The sequence below is a fragment of the Anastrepha obliqua genome, chromosome 6, assembly GCF_027943255.1.
Source record: "Anastrepha obliqua isolate idAnaObli1 chromosome 6, idAnaObli1_1.0, whole genome shotgun sequence".
Classification (NCBI taxonomy): Eukaryota; Metazoa; Arthropoda; class Insecta; order Diptera; family Tephritidae; genus Anastrepha; species Anastrepha obliqua.
The window spans coordinates 61,705,765-61,725,033 of record NC_072897.1 but is presented as its reverse complement, the minus strand read 5'-3'; the positions used below and the strand labels follow the sequence as shown (position 1 = coordinate 61,725,033).

The window sequence follows — 19,269 nt, the reverse complement described above, 5'->3', positions numbered from 1 at the left end:
ATTGCTTACCTAATGTCTACAACTTGTTTGTCTTATTAAATTACAATTAAGTAAAGCAAAAGCAAAGGAAAAAGAGAAAATAAATGTAGCGCGTGTTAACTTACATAAGTCAAGGTTATTTGGGCATACATGCATATGTACATATGTATGAAAGGAAGATGATGTTCTTGCGCTTGTGCATTATTGTTTTTCATATACAAATGTACATACCTACATATGTATGTAAATGCTGTCGAATACATAAACTATAAATTGACATACAATATGAAATAAGTGTTGATTTATCTGAAACCGTTTTTTTTTCTTAATGCAAATACCTCCTATTGACATGTACATACATATTATGTATGTATATTGTCATATACCATCATTTATGTACATATAGAGTATACGTTCATTTATGAATGTATGTAATGAAAACTTCATGAATTACTTTCAGAACTTTATTAAAATTAATTCGCGTCGCGCGCATGCACAAAACCTTTTGTTCACAACGCAGGCGCAGAAATAAACGCTCTGCGTATTTATCCTCCCCACGTGACTCGCCATCAATTCTCGGTGGAAATTTTTTTTTTTTCGTTTTTAATTTGTATTTTTTGTAATGTAATCGTAAAAAAATTTGTAATAAATTTTATGTATCCGCTTATCATTTCAAAAGTAACAAAATGGTCAAAAAATAAGCAGTCGAAGAAATAAACGCACCGCCTATTTTTCCTCGCCACATGTTAGACTCGAGTTCAATTATCGGTGCAAACTTTTTTTTATAAATTTTATTTTTTAAAATCGTTTTTTTTTTTTAATGTAATTGAAAAAAAAATTATGTAATAAATTTTACGTATTCGCTTATTATTTCAAAAATACTAAAATAGTAAAAATTTAATTGGTTTAATGTCGAGGTGAGAAATGTGTTGTGTGTTGAGGTGAAAGATGTGTGGTGTTTCTAATTTTTGTGTGGGCAAAAGTCAGTGAGGTGTCTATAAACTCGGTGTGCTAAATGACCTTATTACAAATCTTTCAGATCTCAATTGTACTAAAAAAAGCTCACAGTAACATTTGCACCTTCTCATTGCATTAACATTCTCTGGTATCATCAGAGTATGTTGGCTAATTAAATTTTACTGCCACGTCACCGAAATTTAGACAGAGAGAGAGGCGAATAAAGCGAAAACTAATTGTGTAAATTGAAGTTAGCAAATTGTGGAGAGTTGTGTGTTTTACAAACGACCAGGGGTGGCTTTCTGTAATTCGATAGTCGACACTCGTTTGCTCGACACTTTAATTCGATATCGAATGCGCGACGATCCCATTTTGGTTCCCGTATTTCGATATTTGTATGTACTATCGTTTTCATATTTTCGGAAGTGTTTGGAAAGTGGTTTATAGTTGTCAAAAAGTGCACGAAAGCAATAAAAATTAAAAGTAAATATGTACAATTGGCGCTATTTTTTAATATTGGAAGATTTTAATGAAGAAAACTCTTCAATAAATAGAAGGAGAATACGCGATGCGTCGAATCCAATGGAATTGCCCGATTTATAGTAAGATTAATACAAATTTCATTAAGTAAATATCAAAGTATTTCTTTTGCATAGCTTCCAAACAAAATACCGACTGACCAAGGAGGGTTTTATGTACGTTGTTTGTGAAATAAACCTTAGAGAAGGACTTAGGAGAACATATATACCTCCAATTTTGAGGCTAGCTGGCGGTTACCAGTGGCAAACTGGCGGCGCACACACACCAGCAATGGGGCATAGTACTCTTCTTCTTCTTAATTGGCGCGATAACCGCTTACGCGATTTTGGCCGAGATTAACAAAGCGCGCCAGTCGTTTCTTTCTCGTGCTAACCGGCGCCAATTGGACACACCAAGTGAAGCCAAATCCTTCTCCACCTGATCTTTCCAACGCAGAGGAGGCCTTCCTCTTCCTCTGCTACCACCAGCTGGTACCGCATCGAATACTTTCAAAGCCGGAGCGTTTGTATCCATTCGGACGACATGACCCAGCCAACGAAGCCGCTGGATCTTTATTCGCTGCGCTATGTCTATGTCGTCGTAAAGCTCATACAGCTCATCGTTCCATCGTCTGCGATATTCGCCGTTGCCAACGTGCAAAGGTCCAAAAATCTTACGCAGAATCTTTCTCTCGAACACTCCAAGCGTCGCTTCATCGGATGTTGTCATCGTCCAAGCTTCTGCGCCATACGTTAGGACGGGCATTATGAGAGTCTTGTAGAGTGTTAGTTTTGTTCGTCGAGAGAGGACTTTACTGCTCAATTGCCTACTTAGTCCAAAGTAGCACTTGTTGGCAAGAGAGATTCTACGTTGGATTTCAAGGCTGACATTGTTATCGGTGTTAATGCTGGTTCCTAAATGCACGAAGTCTTTTACAACCTCAAAATTATAACTGTCAACAGTGACGTGGGTGCCGATACGCGAGTGCGCCGACTGTTTGTTTGAAGACAGGAGGTACTTCGTTTTGTCCTCGTTCACCACCAAACCCATTCGCTTTGCCTCTTTATCCAGTTTGGAGAAGGCAGAACTAACAGCGCGGTTGTTAAGGCCGATGATGTCAATATCATCGGCATACGCCAGCAATTGTACGCTCTTATAAAAAATTGTGCCTGAGCGATTAAGTTCTGCGGCTCGTACGATGCTCTCCAACATCAGGTTAAAGAAGTCACACGACAGCGAGTCACCCTGTCTGAAACCTCGTTTGGTATCAAACGGCTCGGAGAGGTCCTTCCCAATTCTGACGGCGCTGCTGGTGTTGAGCAACGTCATCTTACATAGCCGTATTAGTTTTGTGGGGATACCAAACTCAGACATAGCGGCATACAGGTAACTCCTTTCCGTACTGTCGAATGCAGCTTTGAAGTCGACGAAAAGATGGTGTGTGTCGATTCTCCTTTCATGGGTCTTTTCCAAGATTTGGCGTATTGAGAATATTTGGTCGATGGTAGACTTTCCAGGTCTGAAGCCACACTGATAAGGTCCAATCAGTTGGTTGACGGTGGGCTTCAGCCTTTCACACAATACGCTCGCTAGAACCTTATAGGCGATATTTAGAAGACTAATCCCGCGGTAATTGGCACAAATTGCAGGATCGCCCTTCTTATGGATTGGGCAGAGCACACTTAAATTCCAATCGGCAGGCATGCTTTCATCCGACCATATTCTGCATAGGAGCTGATGCATGCACCTTACCAGCTCCTCGCCGCCATGTTTGAATAGCTCAGCCGGCAGTCCGTCGGCGCCCGCGGCTTTGTTGTTCTTTAGCCGTGATATTGCTATTCTCACCTCGTCATGGTCGGGTAACGGAACGACAATTCCGTCGTCAACGATTGGGGTATCGGGATCTTCACATTCTCTATGACATGCGCAGCTGTCACCGTTTAACAGGTTCGAGAAGTGTTCCCTCCATAATTTAAGATTGCTCTGTACGTCAGTCACCAGATCGCCGTCTTTGTTCTTACAGGACAACGCCCCGGTCTTAAAACCTTCTGTAAGACGCCGAACTTTCTGGTAAAATTTTCGGGCGTTGTTCCTATTGGCCAGCATCTCAAGCTCCTCGCACTCACGTATTTCGGCCTCTCGTTTCTTCTGTCGGATAATACGTCTCTCTTCCTTTTTCAGCTCTCTGTAGCGATCCCACATGGCTCGCGTTGCGCCCGATCGCAGCGTGGCTCTATAGGCGGCATCTTTTCTTTCGGCGGCAGCATGACATTCCTCGTCGTACCAATTGTGTTTTCGGGCTCGCCGGAATCCGATTTCTTCTTCGGCGGCGGTACGTAGGGAATGAGAAATGTTGCTCCATTGCTCGCGCATGCCGATGTGTTGGGCAGTGCTCTCTGAGAGCAGGAGTGAGAGTCGAGTGGCGAATCTTCTGGCTGTCTGTTGTGATTGCAGCTTTTCGATGTCGAACATTCTTTGCGCAGGTAGATGTACGTTTTTTGCTGCACAGAGGCGTGTGCGCAGCTTGGCTGCAACAAGGTAATGATCCGAGTCGATGTTGGGTCCTCGGATCGTACGTACATCTAATACACTAAAAGCGTGTCTTCCATCTATCACAACATGATCGATCTGGTTTCGCGTTTTTCGATCAGGAGACAGCCAGGTAGCTTGGTGTATCTTTTTATGCTGGAATCTGGTGCTGCAGACTACCATGTTTCAGGCCCCGGCGAAGTCGATCAGCCTCTGTCCGTTACCGGATGTTTCGTTGCGTAGGCTGAATTTTCCGACTGTGGGACCAAAAATTCCCTCCTTGCCCATCCTGGCGTTGAAGTCGCCAAGCACGATTTTTATGTCGTGGCGGGGGCAGCGCTCATAGGAACGTTCCAAGCGCTCATAGAAAGGATCCTTGGTCGCATCGTCCTTCTCTTCCGTCGGGGCGTGGGCGCAAATTAGCGAGATGTTAAAAAATCGCGCTTTGATGCGGATTGTTGCGAGACGCTCGTCCACCGGAGTGAACGACAGTACTTGGCGACGAAGTCTCTCTCCCACAACAAATCCGACACCGAATTTGCGCTCCTTTACATGGCAGCTGTAGTAGACGTCGCAAGGTCCTATGTTTTTCTTACCTTGCCCCGTCCATCGCATCTCTTGGATGGCAGTGATGCCAGCCTTTACTCTCACGAGGACATCAACCAGCCGGGCAGAGGCACCTTCCCCATTAAGGGACCGGACATTCCAGGTGCATGCCCTCAAATCGTATTCCTTATTTCGTTTGCAGGGGTCGTCATCAGTGTTGGAAGTTCTCATCCGAGGCTTTGTTGCTGTTTTCATTGGGGGGAGCTTTTTAAGTGGCGGGTCCCAAACCCAGCGCACAACCAGCTATGCTGGGATGCTTCGCCTTCTCACTTTAGCCCACTCCCGAACGGGTGTTCGGAAGCTAACCAGAGGATACGTGGGATAATCCCGGACGTTGTGAGCTGCTTGAACCATATGTAGAAGAATCGTCCTGGCCACTCCCAAGTGAATGGCGATCAGTAACTTTCCCCACTTGCGTGGACTTCTACACATGGAACCATCCTCCATAGTACTCTGTCGAAGATATTTCGCAGCACATTATCGTCGATGGAAGAAACTCTATGCAACCAATGGATATCTTTCGAAAAAACTTCCAGCCGTGCAAAGAGTGGTTCCATGAAAAATATAACTTTCCGGGAAGTAAGTAGTGCAATATTAACGAAATTTAACTTTTTTAATATACTATTTTCATCCATTGCAGTTGTTGGTGCCGTAGATGGTACTCATTTAATGCTGTTGAGGCCTATTGAGAACGAACATATATACTTCAACAGGAAAGGAAAGCATAGTATAAACGCGATGATTGTAAATATATACTTACACTAGCACTTAATCCTTTTTTCTTGGAGTTATCGTACTCTACATTTTTTATTGCAGATATGTGACTATAAATTAAGAATAAAATTTCTTAAGTATAACCAAAAATTGTACTTCATTTCTCAGGTATAAGTCTTTCTTTTTATAAAAGGTAAAAAACTAAGCTTAAAGTTATCACATATGTACATAAACTAACTCATTATTAATACATTTTTCGTTTTAGCAATGCGATTTCACATTTCAGTTTTTCCAAGTCTAGCTCTAAGACTTGAACCTTCATTCTTTTATATTGCACTTCAGTTGCAATTTGTCTCTTCTTTAGTTGCAGTTTCCTCTTTGCGATTTCATTGCTCTCTTCGAAAAGCCTCAACACTTCACTTTGAAATTTTTCTTGCTTTTCAATCTCTTTTTCAATTATTTTGATTTTGGGGTCTGAATATCTTTTCGTTTTAGCAGGTTGTACCTCGTCGATTTCCCCTTCCTCGCGTATATTAATTTATATATATGAAAAACAATAATGCACAAGCGCAAGAACATCATATCACATACGCAAGTATGCCAAATAACCTTGACTTATGTATGTACACATGTCACAGCACATCACATTCTTACAAGAAATCAAATACACATACGCACTAGTGAACGAGTTTCTTCCTAACAAGTGCAAAAACAATTCTGCTCTATGTATGTATATATACACACTTTATGTCCTAGCATATATACATACATATACGAGTATACCTACTTGCCTTCTAAACTTCCTACAAAATAATTGTATTCATATGTTACTACATCCATGCACGTTCATACATTCATGCATATATGCGCGAGCACAGCGCTCCCTTCTTGCTTCCGTGTACTTTTGTCTTTCATCAGTCGATATTCCTAATATTATACTTACAAAAACACAATACTTTGATAGACGCAAAAGCAACAGCAAGCGCAACGCGATGGCCGCTTTGCCACCACACATTCTAAAATGTTCTAGAACACAACAAAAACACATACCTCACATGCGCATGTCGCCCAAAGCTAAAATCTAAGCCTAGCGACTACAAAAACAAACATTCGTAGACGCAGTCGCAGCGGCCATGATTCTATCAGCGACGGCGCTGAACAATTTAGGACAAAAACAAAAAGTTCATTCATAAGTTAGAGCTCATATTTCAATTTCATTCATAAAACGAGCCGCCCATATGCCAATTTTCGCGACTATTCGAAAATAGTCAATATTGGAATATTTCGCGTGGAATTATTTGCCAATATTTGATAAATCTGAAATTTTTGTCATGTCGAGTGGCCGCGACTCCGTATGTATGTATGCACCCTTATATGTATGTAAATATGTCTTCTAATTGTGCGACAGTCGCGAGTTAATGCGACTTCCAGCGAATCACACATTGCTGTCCGCAAAGCCGCATATATGTACTTATGATCAGAAAGTACCGGGAATGTTTAAATTAAACAAAACAGAGTTAAATTTAAGGCAAATTTATATTATCTCCTTCAAAATATGACCCGTCTGAAGCAACACACATGTGCCAACGTTTAACCCAGTCCTCCAAACACCCCCGGCAGGCCGATTTGTATTCTCTTTGATCAGTGCGATGGCGCGTTATCATCATGCCAAATATGAGAATTGTTTGCTCACATTTGCGGTTTGCAACACACAGCATCTCTCTAAGGTTTCAAAACGGATAAATAATTTTCTCTATTGACTGTCTGGCCCGATGGAAGGTACTCATGGTGGACTATGCCTTGGCAATCGAAGGAAACAATCAACATCACCTTCCCGGTTCTTTTTGCTCATAGGGTATACATATCCCATCTTTTCACTGACGGACAAGAAGACGGTCGCAGTTGTTGTTTTTTGTATGCATACATTTTGCGTTCGTTGAAGGTTTGTATATATTTATATACATATATTTATATACATATGCGTGTATGCGCGTTTGGCTTTCTGGATGCATCCATGGATATTAGAATATTTTCTCATCAATATGTGTATGTAAGTAGTTCAGATTTGACTTCTTCTTCTTAATTGGCGCTATAACCGCTTACGCGATTTTGGCCGAGTTTAACAAAGCGCGCCAGTCGTTTCTTTCTCGTGCTAACCGGCGCCAGTTGGACACACCAAGTGAAGCCAAGTCCTTCTCCACCTGATCTTTCCAACGCAGTGGAGGCCGCCCTCTTCCTCTGCTACCACCAGCTGGTACCGCATCGAATACTTTCAAAGCCGGAGCGTTTGTATCCATTCGGACGACATGACCCAGCCAACGTAGCCGCTGGATCTTTATTCGCTGCGCTATGTCTATGTCGTTGTAAAGCTCATACAGCTCATCGTTCCATCGTCTGCGATATTCGCCGTTGCCAACGTGCAAAGGTCCAAAAATCTTACGCAGAATCTTTCTCTCGAACACTCCAAGCGTCGCTTCATCGGATGTTGTCATCGTCCAAGCTTCTGCGCCATACGTTAGGACGGGCATGATGAGAGTCTTGTAGAGTGTTAGTTTTGTTCGTCGAGAGAGGACTTTACTACTCAGTTGCCTACTTAGTCCAAAGTAGCACTTGTTGGCAAGAGAGATTCTACGTTGGATTTCAAGGCTGACATTGTTATCGGTGTTAATGCTGGTTCCTAAATAGACGAAGTCTTTTACAACCTCGAAATTATAACTGTCTACAGTGACGTGGGTGCCGATACGCGAGTGCGCCGACTGTTTTTTTGAAGACAGGAGGTACTTCGTTTTGTCCTCGTTCACCACCAAACCCATTCGCTTTGCCTCTTTATCCAGTTTGGAGAAGGCAGAACTAACAGCGCGGTTGTTAAGGCCGATAATGTCAATATCATCGGCATACGCCAGCAATTGTACGCTCTTATAAAAAATTGTGCCTGAGCGATTAAGTTCTGCGGCTCGTACGATGCTCTCCAACATCAGGTTAAAGAAGTCACATGACAGCGAGTCACCCTGTCTGAAACCTCGTTTGGTATCAAACGGCTCGGAGAGGTCCTTCCCAATTCTGACGGCGCTACTGGTATTGAGCAACGTCATCTTACATAGCCGTATTAGTTTTGCGGGGATACCAAATTCAGACATCGCGGCATACAGGTAACTCCTTTCCGTACTGTCGAATGCAGCTTTGAGATCGACGAAAAGGTGGTGTGTGTCGATTCTCCTTTCATGGGTCTTTTCCAAGATTTGGCGTATTGAGAATATTTGGTCGATGGTAGACTTTCCAGGTCTGAAGCCACACTGATAAGGTCCAATCAGTTGGTTGACGGTGGGCTTCAGCCTTTCACACAATACGCTCGCTAGAACCTTATAGGCGATATTTAGAAGACTAATCCCGCGGTAATTGGCACAAATTGCAGGATCGCCCTTCTTATGGATTGGGCAGAGCACACTTAAATTCCAATCGGCAGGCATGCTTTCATCCGACCATATTTTGCATAGAAGCTGATGCATGCACCTTACCAGCTCCTCGCCGCCATGTTTGAATAGCTCACCCGGTAGTCCGTCGGCGCCCGCGGCTTTGTTGTTTTTTAGCCGCATTATCGCTATTCTCACCTCGTCATGATCGGGTAGCGGAACGACAATTCCGTCGTCAACGATTGGGGTATCGGGATCTTCACTTTCTCGGTGACATGCGCAGCTGTCACTGTTCAATAGGTTCGAGAAGTGTTCCCTCCATAATCTAAGATTGCTCTGTACGTCAGTCACCAGTTCGCCGTCTTTGTTCTTACAGGAAAACGCCCCGGTCTTGAAACCTTCTGTAAGCCGCCGAACTTTCTGGTAGAATTTTCGGGCGTTGTTCCTGTTGGCCAGCATCTCAAGCTCTTCGCACTCACGTATTTCGGCCTCTCGTTTCTTCTTTCGGATAGTACGTCTCTCTTCCTTTTTCAGCTCTCTGTAGCGATCCCACATGGCTCGCGTTGCGCCCGATCGCAGCGTGGCTCTATAGGCGGCATCCTTTCTTTCTGCGGCAGCATGACATTCCTCGTCGTACCAATTGTTTTTTCGGGCTCGCCGGAATCCGATTTCTTCTTCGGCGGCGGTACGTAGAGAACGAGAAATGTTGCTCCATTGTTCGTGGATGCCGGTTTGTTGGGCAGTGCTCTCCGAGAGCAGGAGTGAGAGTCGAGTGGCGAATCTTCTGGCTGTCTGTTGTGATTGCAGCTTTTCGATGTCGAACATTCTTTGCGTAGGTAGATGCACGTTTTTTGCTGCACAGAGGCGGGTGCGCAGTTTGGCTGCAACAAGGTAGTGATCCGAGTCAATGTTGGGTCCTCGGATCGTACGTACATCTAATACACTAGAAGCGTGTCTTCCATCTATCACAACATGATCGATCTGGTTTCGTGTTTTTCGATCAGGAGACAGCCAGGTGGCTTGGTGAATCTTCTTATGCTGGAATCTGGTGCTGCAGACTACCATGTTTCGGGCCCCGGCGAAGTCGATCAGCCTCTGTCCGTTACCGGATGTTTCGTTGTGCAGGCTGAATTTTCCGACTGTGGGACCAAAAATTCCCTCCTTGCCCACCCTGGCGTTGAAGTCGCCAAGCACGATTTTTATGTCGTGGCGGGGGCAGCGCTCATAGGAACGTTCCAGGCGCTCGTAGAAAGAATCTTTGGTCGCATCGTCCTTCTCTTCCGTCGGGGCGTGGGCGCAAATTAGCGATATGTTGAAAAAACGTGCTTTGATGCGGATTGTTGCGAGACGCTCGTCCACCGGGGTGAACGACAGTACTTGGCGACGAAGTCTCTCTCCCACAACAAATCCGACACCGAATTTGCGCTCCTTTACATGGCAGCTGTAGTAGACGTCGCAAGGCCCTATGGTTTTCTTTCCTTGCCCCGTCCATCGCATCTCTTGGATGGCAGTGATGTCAGCCTTTACTCTCACGAGGACATCAACCAGCCGGGCAGAGGCACCTTCCCCATTAAGGGACAGATTTGACTAAAGAGATTAAATATAGGAATGCATATTCATGGTTGTTTTACATATAAATTAATTCAAAAGAAGTATGAATAATGTTATATAGAAAATAAATTTCTAAATAACAGGTATTAGAAAAACCTGAATACACTATTTTAAATCAATTCTAATTAAACCAAATATAAAAAATGAAATAAAAATATCGAACAAAAAACTGTGTACAGGACTTGAACCACGTCTTTCACGATTGCGCTAAACTACAATGACTAATGAAGTTTTCTAAATCACTCATTTATTCGATTCGCAGTTTTATATGCACATATTCTGCGTTAGTTGAAAGTTTGTATGCGTAATTATATGCATATGTATGTGTGTTTGCGCGTTTGGCTTTCTGGACGGATATTAGAATGATATTTTCTCATCAATATAATTTGGATTTGATGAAATAGATTATAGACATATGTACATATTTTCTGTTTTGATTGATTTATATAAAAATCAGGTCATATCCAGTATGAACTATTTTATACCGAAAAGAAATTTCCATTTATAAAATACAAAAAAAACAGTATTTTAAAGAAATTTTAATTAAAATAAACTCAAAAATTTTACCAAACTTTCCTGGTTTGAATTGTAAAAAAAAATATGCGAGAAAAAAAATATAACTCAGGATTTGAACCTGAATTAAATACGTGCCAAAAAACAAAACGAATAATTCCGTCGACTTTAGCTTCTGCACCACAAATTAACTGCCGCGCGGCCTTCTTAATCGCAAATTTATTCGCTTCGATTTCCTTAGTAGTGTGCCGAAAAATCTTATGAACTTCCTCAGTAGTTTGGTAAACGCAGAAAATATCTGAATTCCTGTCCTAGCGTGGTAAGTAAATATAGAAACCCTCCACTCGCTTCACTTGCGTGGTAAATATCTGCAATTCCCCACTCGTGAGCAAAGTTGAATTTGAAATGACCTTAGTTTGAATCTATAAGTTAGTACTCGAAAAAAGCTCGTTTAACATTTGCTGCTTCTCATTGCATTAGCATTCTCTGATATAACCAGAGAATGTTAATGCAATGAGAAGGAGCAAATGTTAAAAGAGCTTTTTTCGAGTTCTAATTTATAGATTCATAATAAGGTCATTTCAAATTCAACTTTCCTGAAGAGGTCGGAATTGCAGATATTTACCACGCGAGTGACGCGAGTGGAGGGTTTCTATATTTACTTACCACGCTAGGCCAAGAATTCAGATATTTTCTGCGTTTACCATACTACTGAGGACGTTCATAAGATTTTTCGGCACACTACTAAGGAAATCGAAGCGAATAAATTTGCGATTAAGAAGGCCGCGCGACAGTTAGTTTGTGGTGCAGAAGCTAAAGTCGGCGGAATTATTCGTTTTGTTTTTTGGCACGTATATAATTCAGGTTCAAGTCCTGAAGACATTTTTTTTTTCTTACACATTTTTTTTTTTACAATTCAAACCAGGAAAGTTTGGTAAAATTTTTGAGTTTATTTTAATTAAAATTTCTTTAAAATACTGTTTTTTTTTTTGTATTTTATAAATGGAAATTTCTTTTCGGTATAAAATAGTTCATACTGGATATGACCTGACTTTTATATAAATCAATCAAAACAGAAAATATGTACATATATCTATAATCTATTTCATCAAATCCAAATTATATTGATGAGAAAATATCATTCTAATATCCGTCCAGAAAGCCAAACGCGCATACACACATGCATATTCATATAATTACGCATACAAACTTTCAACTAACGCAGAATATGTGCATATAAAACTGCGAATCGAATAAATGAGTGATTTAGAAATGATCATTAATAATTGTAGATTAGCGCAATCGTGAAAGACGTGTCGTATATGCAGTACATCGTCTCATATTTGACTCAGGTTCAAATCCTGTGCACAGTTTTTTGTTCGATATTTTTATTTCATTTTTTATATTTGGTTTAATTGAAATTGATTTAAAATAGTGTATTCAGGTTTTTCTAATACCAGTTATTTAGAAATTTATTTTCTATATAACATTATTCATTTGAATTGATTTATATGTAAAACAGCCATAAAGTCAATCATATGAATATGCATTCCTATATTTAATCTCTTCAGTCAAATCTGAACTACTTACATACACATATTGATGAGAAAATATTCTAATATCCATCCAGGAAGCCTAACGCGCATACTCACATATGTGTTTAAATATATGTACAAACTACCACCATTCTAACAAACCCAGAACACAAGCTTCTGCGCACACTTGACACATGGGATATGTATACCCTATGAGCAAAAAGAACCGGGAAGGTGATGTTGACTGCTTCCTTCGATTGCCAAGGCATAGTCCACCATGAGTACCTTCCATCGGGCCAGACAGTCAATAGAGAATATTATTTATCCGTTTTGAAACCTTAGAGAGATGCTGTGTGTTGCAAACCGCCGGAAATGTGAGCAAACAATTCTCAGATTTTGCATGGTGATAACGCGCCATCGCACTGATCAAAGAGAATACAAATCGGCCTGCCGGGAGTGTTTGGAGGACTGGGTTAAGCGTTGGCACATGTGTGTTGCTTCAGACGGGTCATATTTTGAAGAAGATAATATAAATTTGCCTTAAATTTAACTCTGTTTTGTTTAATTTAAACATTCCCGGTACTTTCTGATCATAAGGTACATACTTGCGGCTTTGCGGACAGCAATGTGTGATTCGCTGGAAGTCGCATTAACTCTCGACTGTCGCACAGTTAGAAGACATATTTACATATATATAAGGGTGCATACATACATACGGAGCCGCGGCCACTCGACATGACAAAAATTTAAGATTTATCAAATATTGGCAAATAATTCCACGCGAAATATTCCAATATTGACTATTTTCGAATGGTCGCGAAAATTGGCATATGGGCGGCTCGTTTTATGAATGAAATTGAAATATGAGCTCTAACTTATGAATGAACTTTTTGTTTTGTTCTAAATTGTTCAGCGCCGTCGCTGATAGAATCATGGCCGCTGCGACTGCGTCTACGAATGTATTTTGTTTTTGTAGTCCCTAGGCTTAGATTTTAGTTTTGGGCGACATGCGCATGTGAGGTATGTGTTTTTGTTGTATTCTAGAACATTTTAGAATGTGCGGTGGCAAAGCGGCCATGGCGTTGCGCTTGCTGTTGCTTTTGCGTCTATCAAAGAACATATCGTGTTTTTGTAAGTACAATATTAGGAATATCGACTGGTGAAAGACAAAAGTACACGGAAGCAACAAGGGAGCGCTGTGCTCGCGCATATACATATGCATGAATGTATGAACGTGCATGGATGTAGTAACATATGAATACAATTATTTTGTAGGAAGTTTAGAAGGCAAGTAGGTATATATGTATGTATATATGCTAGGACATAATACATACATAGATCAGAATTGTTTTTGCACTTGTTAGGAAGAAACTCGCTAGTGCGTATGTGTATTTGTCTTGTAAGAATGTGATGTGCTGTGACTTGTGTACATACATAAGTCAAGGTTATTTGGGCATACATGCATATGTACATATGTATGAAAGGGAGATGATGTTCTTGCGCTTGTGCATTATTGTTTTTCATATACAAATGTACATACCTACATATGTATGTAAATGCTGTCGAATACATAAACTATAAATTGACATACAATATAAAATAAGTGTTGATTTATCTTAAACCGTTTTTTTTTTCTTAATGCAAATACCTCCTATTGACATGTACATACATATTATGTATGTATATTGTCATATACCATCATTTATGTACATATAGAGTATACGTTCATTTATGAATGTATGTAATGAAAAACTTCATGAATTACTTTCAGAACTTTATTAAAATTAATTCGCGTCGCGCGCATGCACAAAACCTTGGTTCACAACGCAGGCGCAGAAATAAACGCACTGCGTATTTAAAATGCACCGCCTATTTTTCCTCGCCACATGTTAGACTCGATTTCAATTCCCAGTGCAAACCTTTTTTTATTAATTTTTTTTTTTTTAATTCGTTTTTTTTTATGTAATTAAAAAAAATTATGTAATAAATTTTACGTATTCGCTTATTATTTCAAAAAATACGAAAATAGTAAAAATTTAATTAGTTTAATGTATTTATCCTCCCCACGTGACTCGGCATCAATTCTCGGTGGAAATTTTTTTTTTTCGTTTTTAAATTTTTTTTTTTAATGTAATCGTAAAAAAAATTTTAATAAATTTTATGTATCCGCTTATCATTTCAAAAGTAACAAAATGGTCAAAAAATAAGCAGTCGAAGAAATAAACGCACCGCCTATTTTTCCTCGCCACATGTTAGACTCGAGTTCAATTCCCGGTGCAAACTTTTTTTTATAAATTTTATTTTTTAAAATCGTTTTTTTTTAATGTAATTGAAAAAAAAATTATGTAATAAATTTTACGTATTCGCTTATTATTTCAAAAATACGAAAATAGTACCAATTTAATTGGTTTAATGTCGAGGTGAGAAATGTGTTGTGTGTTGAGGTGAAAGATGTGTGGTGTTTCTAATTTTTGTGTGGGCAAAAGTCAGTGAGGTGTCTATAAACTCGGTGTGCTAAATGACCTTATTACAAATCTTTCAGATCTCAATTGTACTAAAAAAAGCTTACAGTAACATTTGCACCTTCTCATTGCATTAACATTCTCTGATATAACTATGCGGGACTATGATCGATTCATAGTCGAGTTGCCGCTGAAACCTGAAGTGTTTTTGGGATAGTTCTGAAGTTTTTTTGTTCGTGTTCCTGTATCCGCGCATAGCCAAGCGTATTATATGTCATATCATCAATTTATGAAAGAGTCAAGTGTGACCACAATGCGTCGTTTTCAACACGTCTGCCACAACCACTACTGAAAAAGCGCTCAACAACACGTTTATCGTCTCTCCGCAACTGCAAAAAGATTTATATTTAGTATTAACACGTTCCCGAACACATCGCTATGCTGCAACCGCGAAGATGTCCCGGCATATTTGAGTATCATCAGAGTATGTTGGCTAATTAAATTTTACTGCCACGTCACCGAAATTTAGACAGAGAGAGAGGCGAATAAAGCGAAAACTAATTGTGTAAATTGAAGTTAGCAAATTGTGGAGAGTTGTGTGTTTTACAAACGACCAGGGGTGGCTTTCTGTAATTCGATAGTCGACACTCGTTTGCTCGACACTTTAATTCGATATCTAATGCGCGACGATCCCATTTTGGTTCCCGTATTTCGATATTTGTATGTACTATCGTTTTCATATTTTCGGAAGTGTTTGGAAAGTGGTTTATAGTTGTCAAAAAGTGCACGAAAGCAATAAAAATTAAAAGTAAATATGTACAATTGGCGCTATTTTTTAATATTGGAAGATTTTAATGAAGAAAACTCTTCAATAAATAGAAGGAGAATACGCGATGCGTCGAATCCAATGGAATTGCCCGATTTATAGTAAGATTAATACAAATTTCATTAAGTAAATATCAAAGTATTTCTTTTGCATAGCTTCGAAACAAAATACCGACTGACCAAGGAGGGTTTTATGTACGTTGTTTGTGAAATAAACCTTAGAGAAGGACTTAGGAGAACATATATACCTCCAATTTTGAGGCTAGCTGCAACGCTGGAGATATTAGCAGGTGGCGGTTACCAGTGGCAAACTGGCGGCGCACACACACCAGCAATGGGGCATAGTACTCTGTCGAAGATATTTCGCAGCACATTATCGTCGATGGAAGAAACTCTATGCAACCAATGGATATCTTTCGAAAAAAACTTCCAGCCGTGCAAAGAGTGGTTCCATGAAAAATATAACTTTCCGGGAAGTAAGTAGTGCAATATTAACGAATTTTAACTTTTTTACTATTTTAATCCATTGCAGTTGTTGGTGCCGTAGATGGTACTCATTTAATGCTGTTGAGGCCTATTGAGAACGAACATATATACTTCAACAGGAAAGGAAAGCATAGTATAAACGCGATGATTGTAAATATATACTTACACTAGCACTTAATCCTTTTTTCTTGGAGTTATCGTACTCTACATTTTTTATTGCAGATATGTGACTATAAATTAAGAATAAAATTTCTTAAGTATAACAAAAAATTGTACTTCATTTCTCAGGTATAAGTCTTTCTTTTTATAAAAGGTAAAAAACTAAGCTTAAAGTTATCACATATGTACATAAACTAACTCATTATTAATACATTTTTCGTTTTAGCAATGCGATTTCACATTTCAGTTTTTCCAAGTCTAGCTCTAAGACTTGAACCTTCATTCTTTTATATTGCACTTCAGTTGCAATTTGTCTCTTCTTTAGTTGCAGTTTCCTCTTTGCGATTTCATTGCTCTCTTCGAAAAGCCTCAACACTTCACTTTGAAATTTTTCTTGCTTTTCAATCTCTTTTTCAATTATTTTGATTTTGGGGTCTGAATATCTTTTCGTTTTAGCAGGTTGTACCTCGTCGATTTCCCCTTCCTCGCGTATATTAATTTATATATATGAAAAACAATAATGCACAAGCGCAAGAACATCATATCACATATGCAAGTATGCCAAATAACCTTGACTTATGTATGTACACATGTCACAGCACATCACATTCTTACAAGAAATCAAATACACATACGCACTAGTGAACGAGTTTCTTCCTAACAAGTGCAAAAACAATTCTGCTCTATGTATGTATATATACACACTTTATGTCCTAGCATATATACATACATATACGAGTATACCTACTTGCCTTCTAAACTTCCTACAAAATAATTGTATTCATATGTTACTACATCCATGCACGTTCATACATTCATGCATATATGCGCGAGCACAGCGCTCCCTTCTTGCTTCCGTGTACTTTTGTCTTTCATCAGTCGATATTCCTAATATTATACTTACAAAAACACAATACTTTGATAGACGCAAAAGCAACAGCAAGCGCAACGCGATGGCCGCTTTGCCACCACACATTCTAAAATGTTCTAGAACACAACAAAAACACATACCTCACATGCGCATGTCGCCCAAAGCTAAAATCTAAGCCTAGCGACTACAAAAACAAACATTCGTAGACGCAGTCGCAGCGGCCATGATTCTATCAGCGACGGCGCTGAACAATTTAGGACAAAAACAAAAAGTTCATTCATAAGTTAGAGCTCATATTTCAATTTCATTCATAAAACGAGCCGCCCATATGCCAATTTTCGCGACCATTCGAAAATAGTCAATATTGGAATATTTCGCGTGGAATTATTTGCCAATATTTGATAAATCTTAAATTTTTGTCATGTCGAATGGCCGCGGCTCCGTATGTATGTGTGCACCCTTATATGTATGTAAATATATCTTCTAACTGTGCGACAGTCGCGAGTTAATGCGACTTCCAGCGAATCACACATTGCTGTCCGCAAAGCCGCATATATGTACCTTATGATCAGAAAGTACCGGCAATGTTTAAATTAAACAAAACAGAGTTAAATTTAAGGCAAATTTATATTATCTCCTTCAAAATATGACCCGTCTGAAGCAACAACACATGTGCCCGGCAGGCCGATTTGTATTCTCTTTGATCAGTGCGATGGCGCGTTATCATCATGCCAAATATGAGAATTGTTTGCTCACATTTCCGGCGGTTTGCAACACACAGCATCTCTCTAAGGTTTCAAAACGGATAAATAATTTTCTCTATTGACTGTCTGGCCCGATGGAAGGTACTCATGGTCGACTATGCCTTGGCAATCGAAGGAAACAGTCAACATCCCATATTTTCACTGACGGACAAGAAGACGGTCGCAGTTGTTGTTTTTTGTATGCATACATTTTGCGTTCGTTGAAGGTTTGTATATATTTATATACATATTTTTATATACATATGCGTGTATGCGCGTTTGGCTTTCTGGATGCATCCATGGATATTAGAATATTTTCTCATCAATATGTGTATGTAAGTAGTTCAGATTTGACTAAAGAGATTAAATATAGGAATGCATATTCATATGATTGCCTTTATGGTTGTTTTACATATAAATTAATTCAAAAGAAGTATGAATAATGTTATATAGAAAATAAATTTCTAAATAACAGGTATTAGAAAAACCTGAATACACTATTTTAAATCAATTCTAATTAAACCAAATACAAAAAATGAAATAAAAATATCGAACAAAAAACTGTGTACAGGACTTGAACCTGAGTCAAATATGGGACGATGTACTGCATATACGACACGTCTTTCACGATTGCGCTAAACTACAATGACTAATGAAGTTTTCTAAATCACTCATTTATTCGATTCGCAGTTTTATATACATATATTCTGCGTTAGGTGAAAGTTTGTATGCGTAATTATATGCATATGTATGTGTGTTTGCGCGTTTGGCTTTCTGGACGGATATTAGAATGATATTTTCTCATCAATATAATTTGGATTTGATGAAATAGATTATCGATATATGTACATATTTTCTGTTTTGATTGATTTATATAAAAATCAGGTCATATCCAGTATGAACTATTTTATACCGAAAAGAAATTTCCATTTATAAAATACAAAAAAACAGTATTTTAAAGAAATTTTAATTAAAATAAACTCAAAAATTTTACCAAACTTTCCTGGTTTGAATTGTAAAAAAAAAATGTGCGAGAAAAAAAATATAACTCAGGATTTGAACCTGAATTAAATACGTGCCAAAAAACAAAACGAATAATTCCGTAGACTTTAGCTTCTGCACCACAAATTAACTGCCGCGCGGCCTTCTTAATCGCAAATTTATTCGCTTCGATTTCCTTAGTAGTGTGCCGAAAAATCTTATGAACTTCCTCAGTAGTTTGGTAAACGCAGAAAATATCTGAATTCCTGTCCTAGCGTGGTAAGTAAATATAGAAACCCTCCACTCGCTTCACTCGCGTGGTAAATATCTGCAATTCCCCACTCGTGAGCAAAGTTGAATTTGAAATGA

The 19,269-nt window shown here is 39.2% G+C and overlaps 1 protein-coding gene across 1 annotated transcript; it reads left to right on the top strand.

The window, feature by feature from the left end:
- The first annotated feature begins 15,883 nt into the window (after positions 1-15,883).
- LOC129249776 (putative nuclease HARBI1) lies at positions 15,884-16,326 on the top strand. The gene is made up of 2 exons (XM_054889410.1): positions 15,884-16,136; positions 16,193-16,326. The coding sequence occupies exons 1-2, from the start codon at positions 15,995-15,997 to the stop codon at positions 16,315-16,317; spliced, it is 267 nt and encodes an 88-aa protein (XP_054745385.1). The 5' UTR covers positions 15,884-15,994; the 3' UTR covers positions 16,318-16,326.
- The last annotated feature ends 2,943 nt before the right edge of the window (positions 16,327-19,269 follow it).

What these genes read in the sequence shown, in the direction of transcription:
- LOC129249776 (XM_054889410.1), top strand. Translation starts at nt 15,995, where the DNA reads ATGGGGCATAGTACTCTGTCGAAGATATTTCGCAGCACATTATCGTCG. An exon ending in AAAATATAACTTTCCGGGAA is followed by an intron (nt 16,137 to 16,192) that starts GTAAGTAGTGCA and finishes AATCCATTGCAG; the next exon opens with TTGTTGGTGCCGTAGATGGT.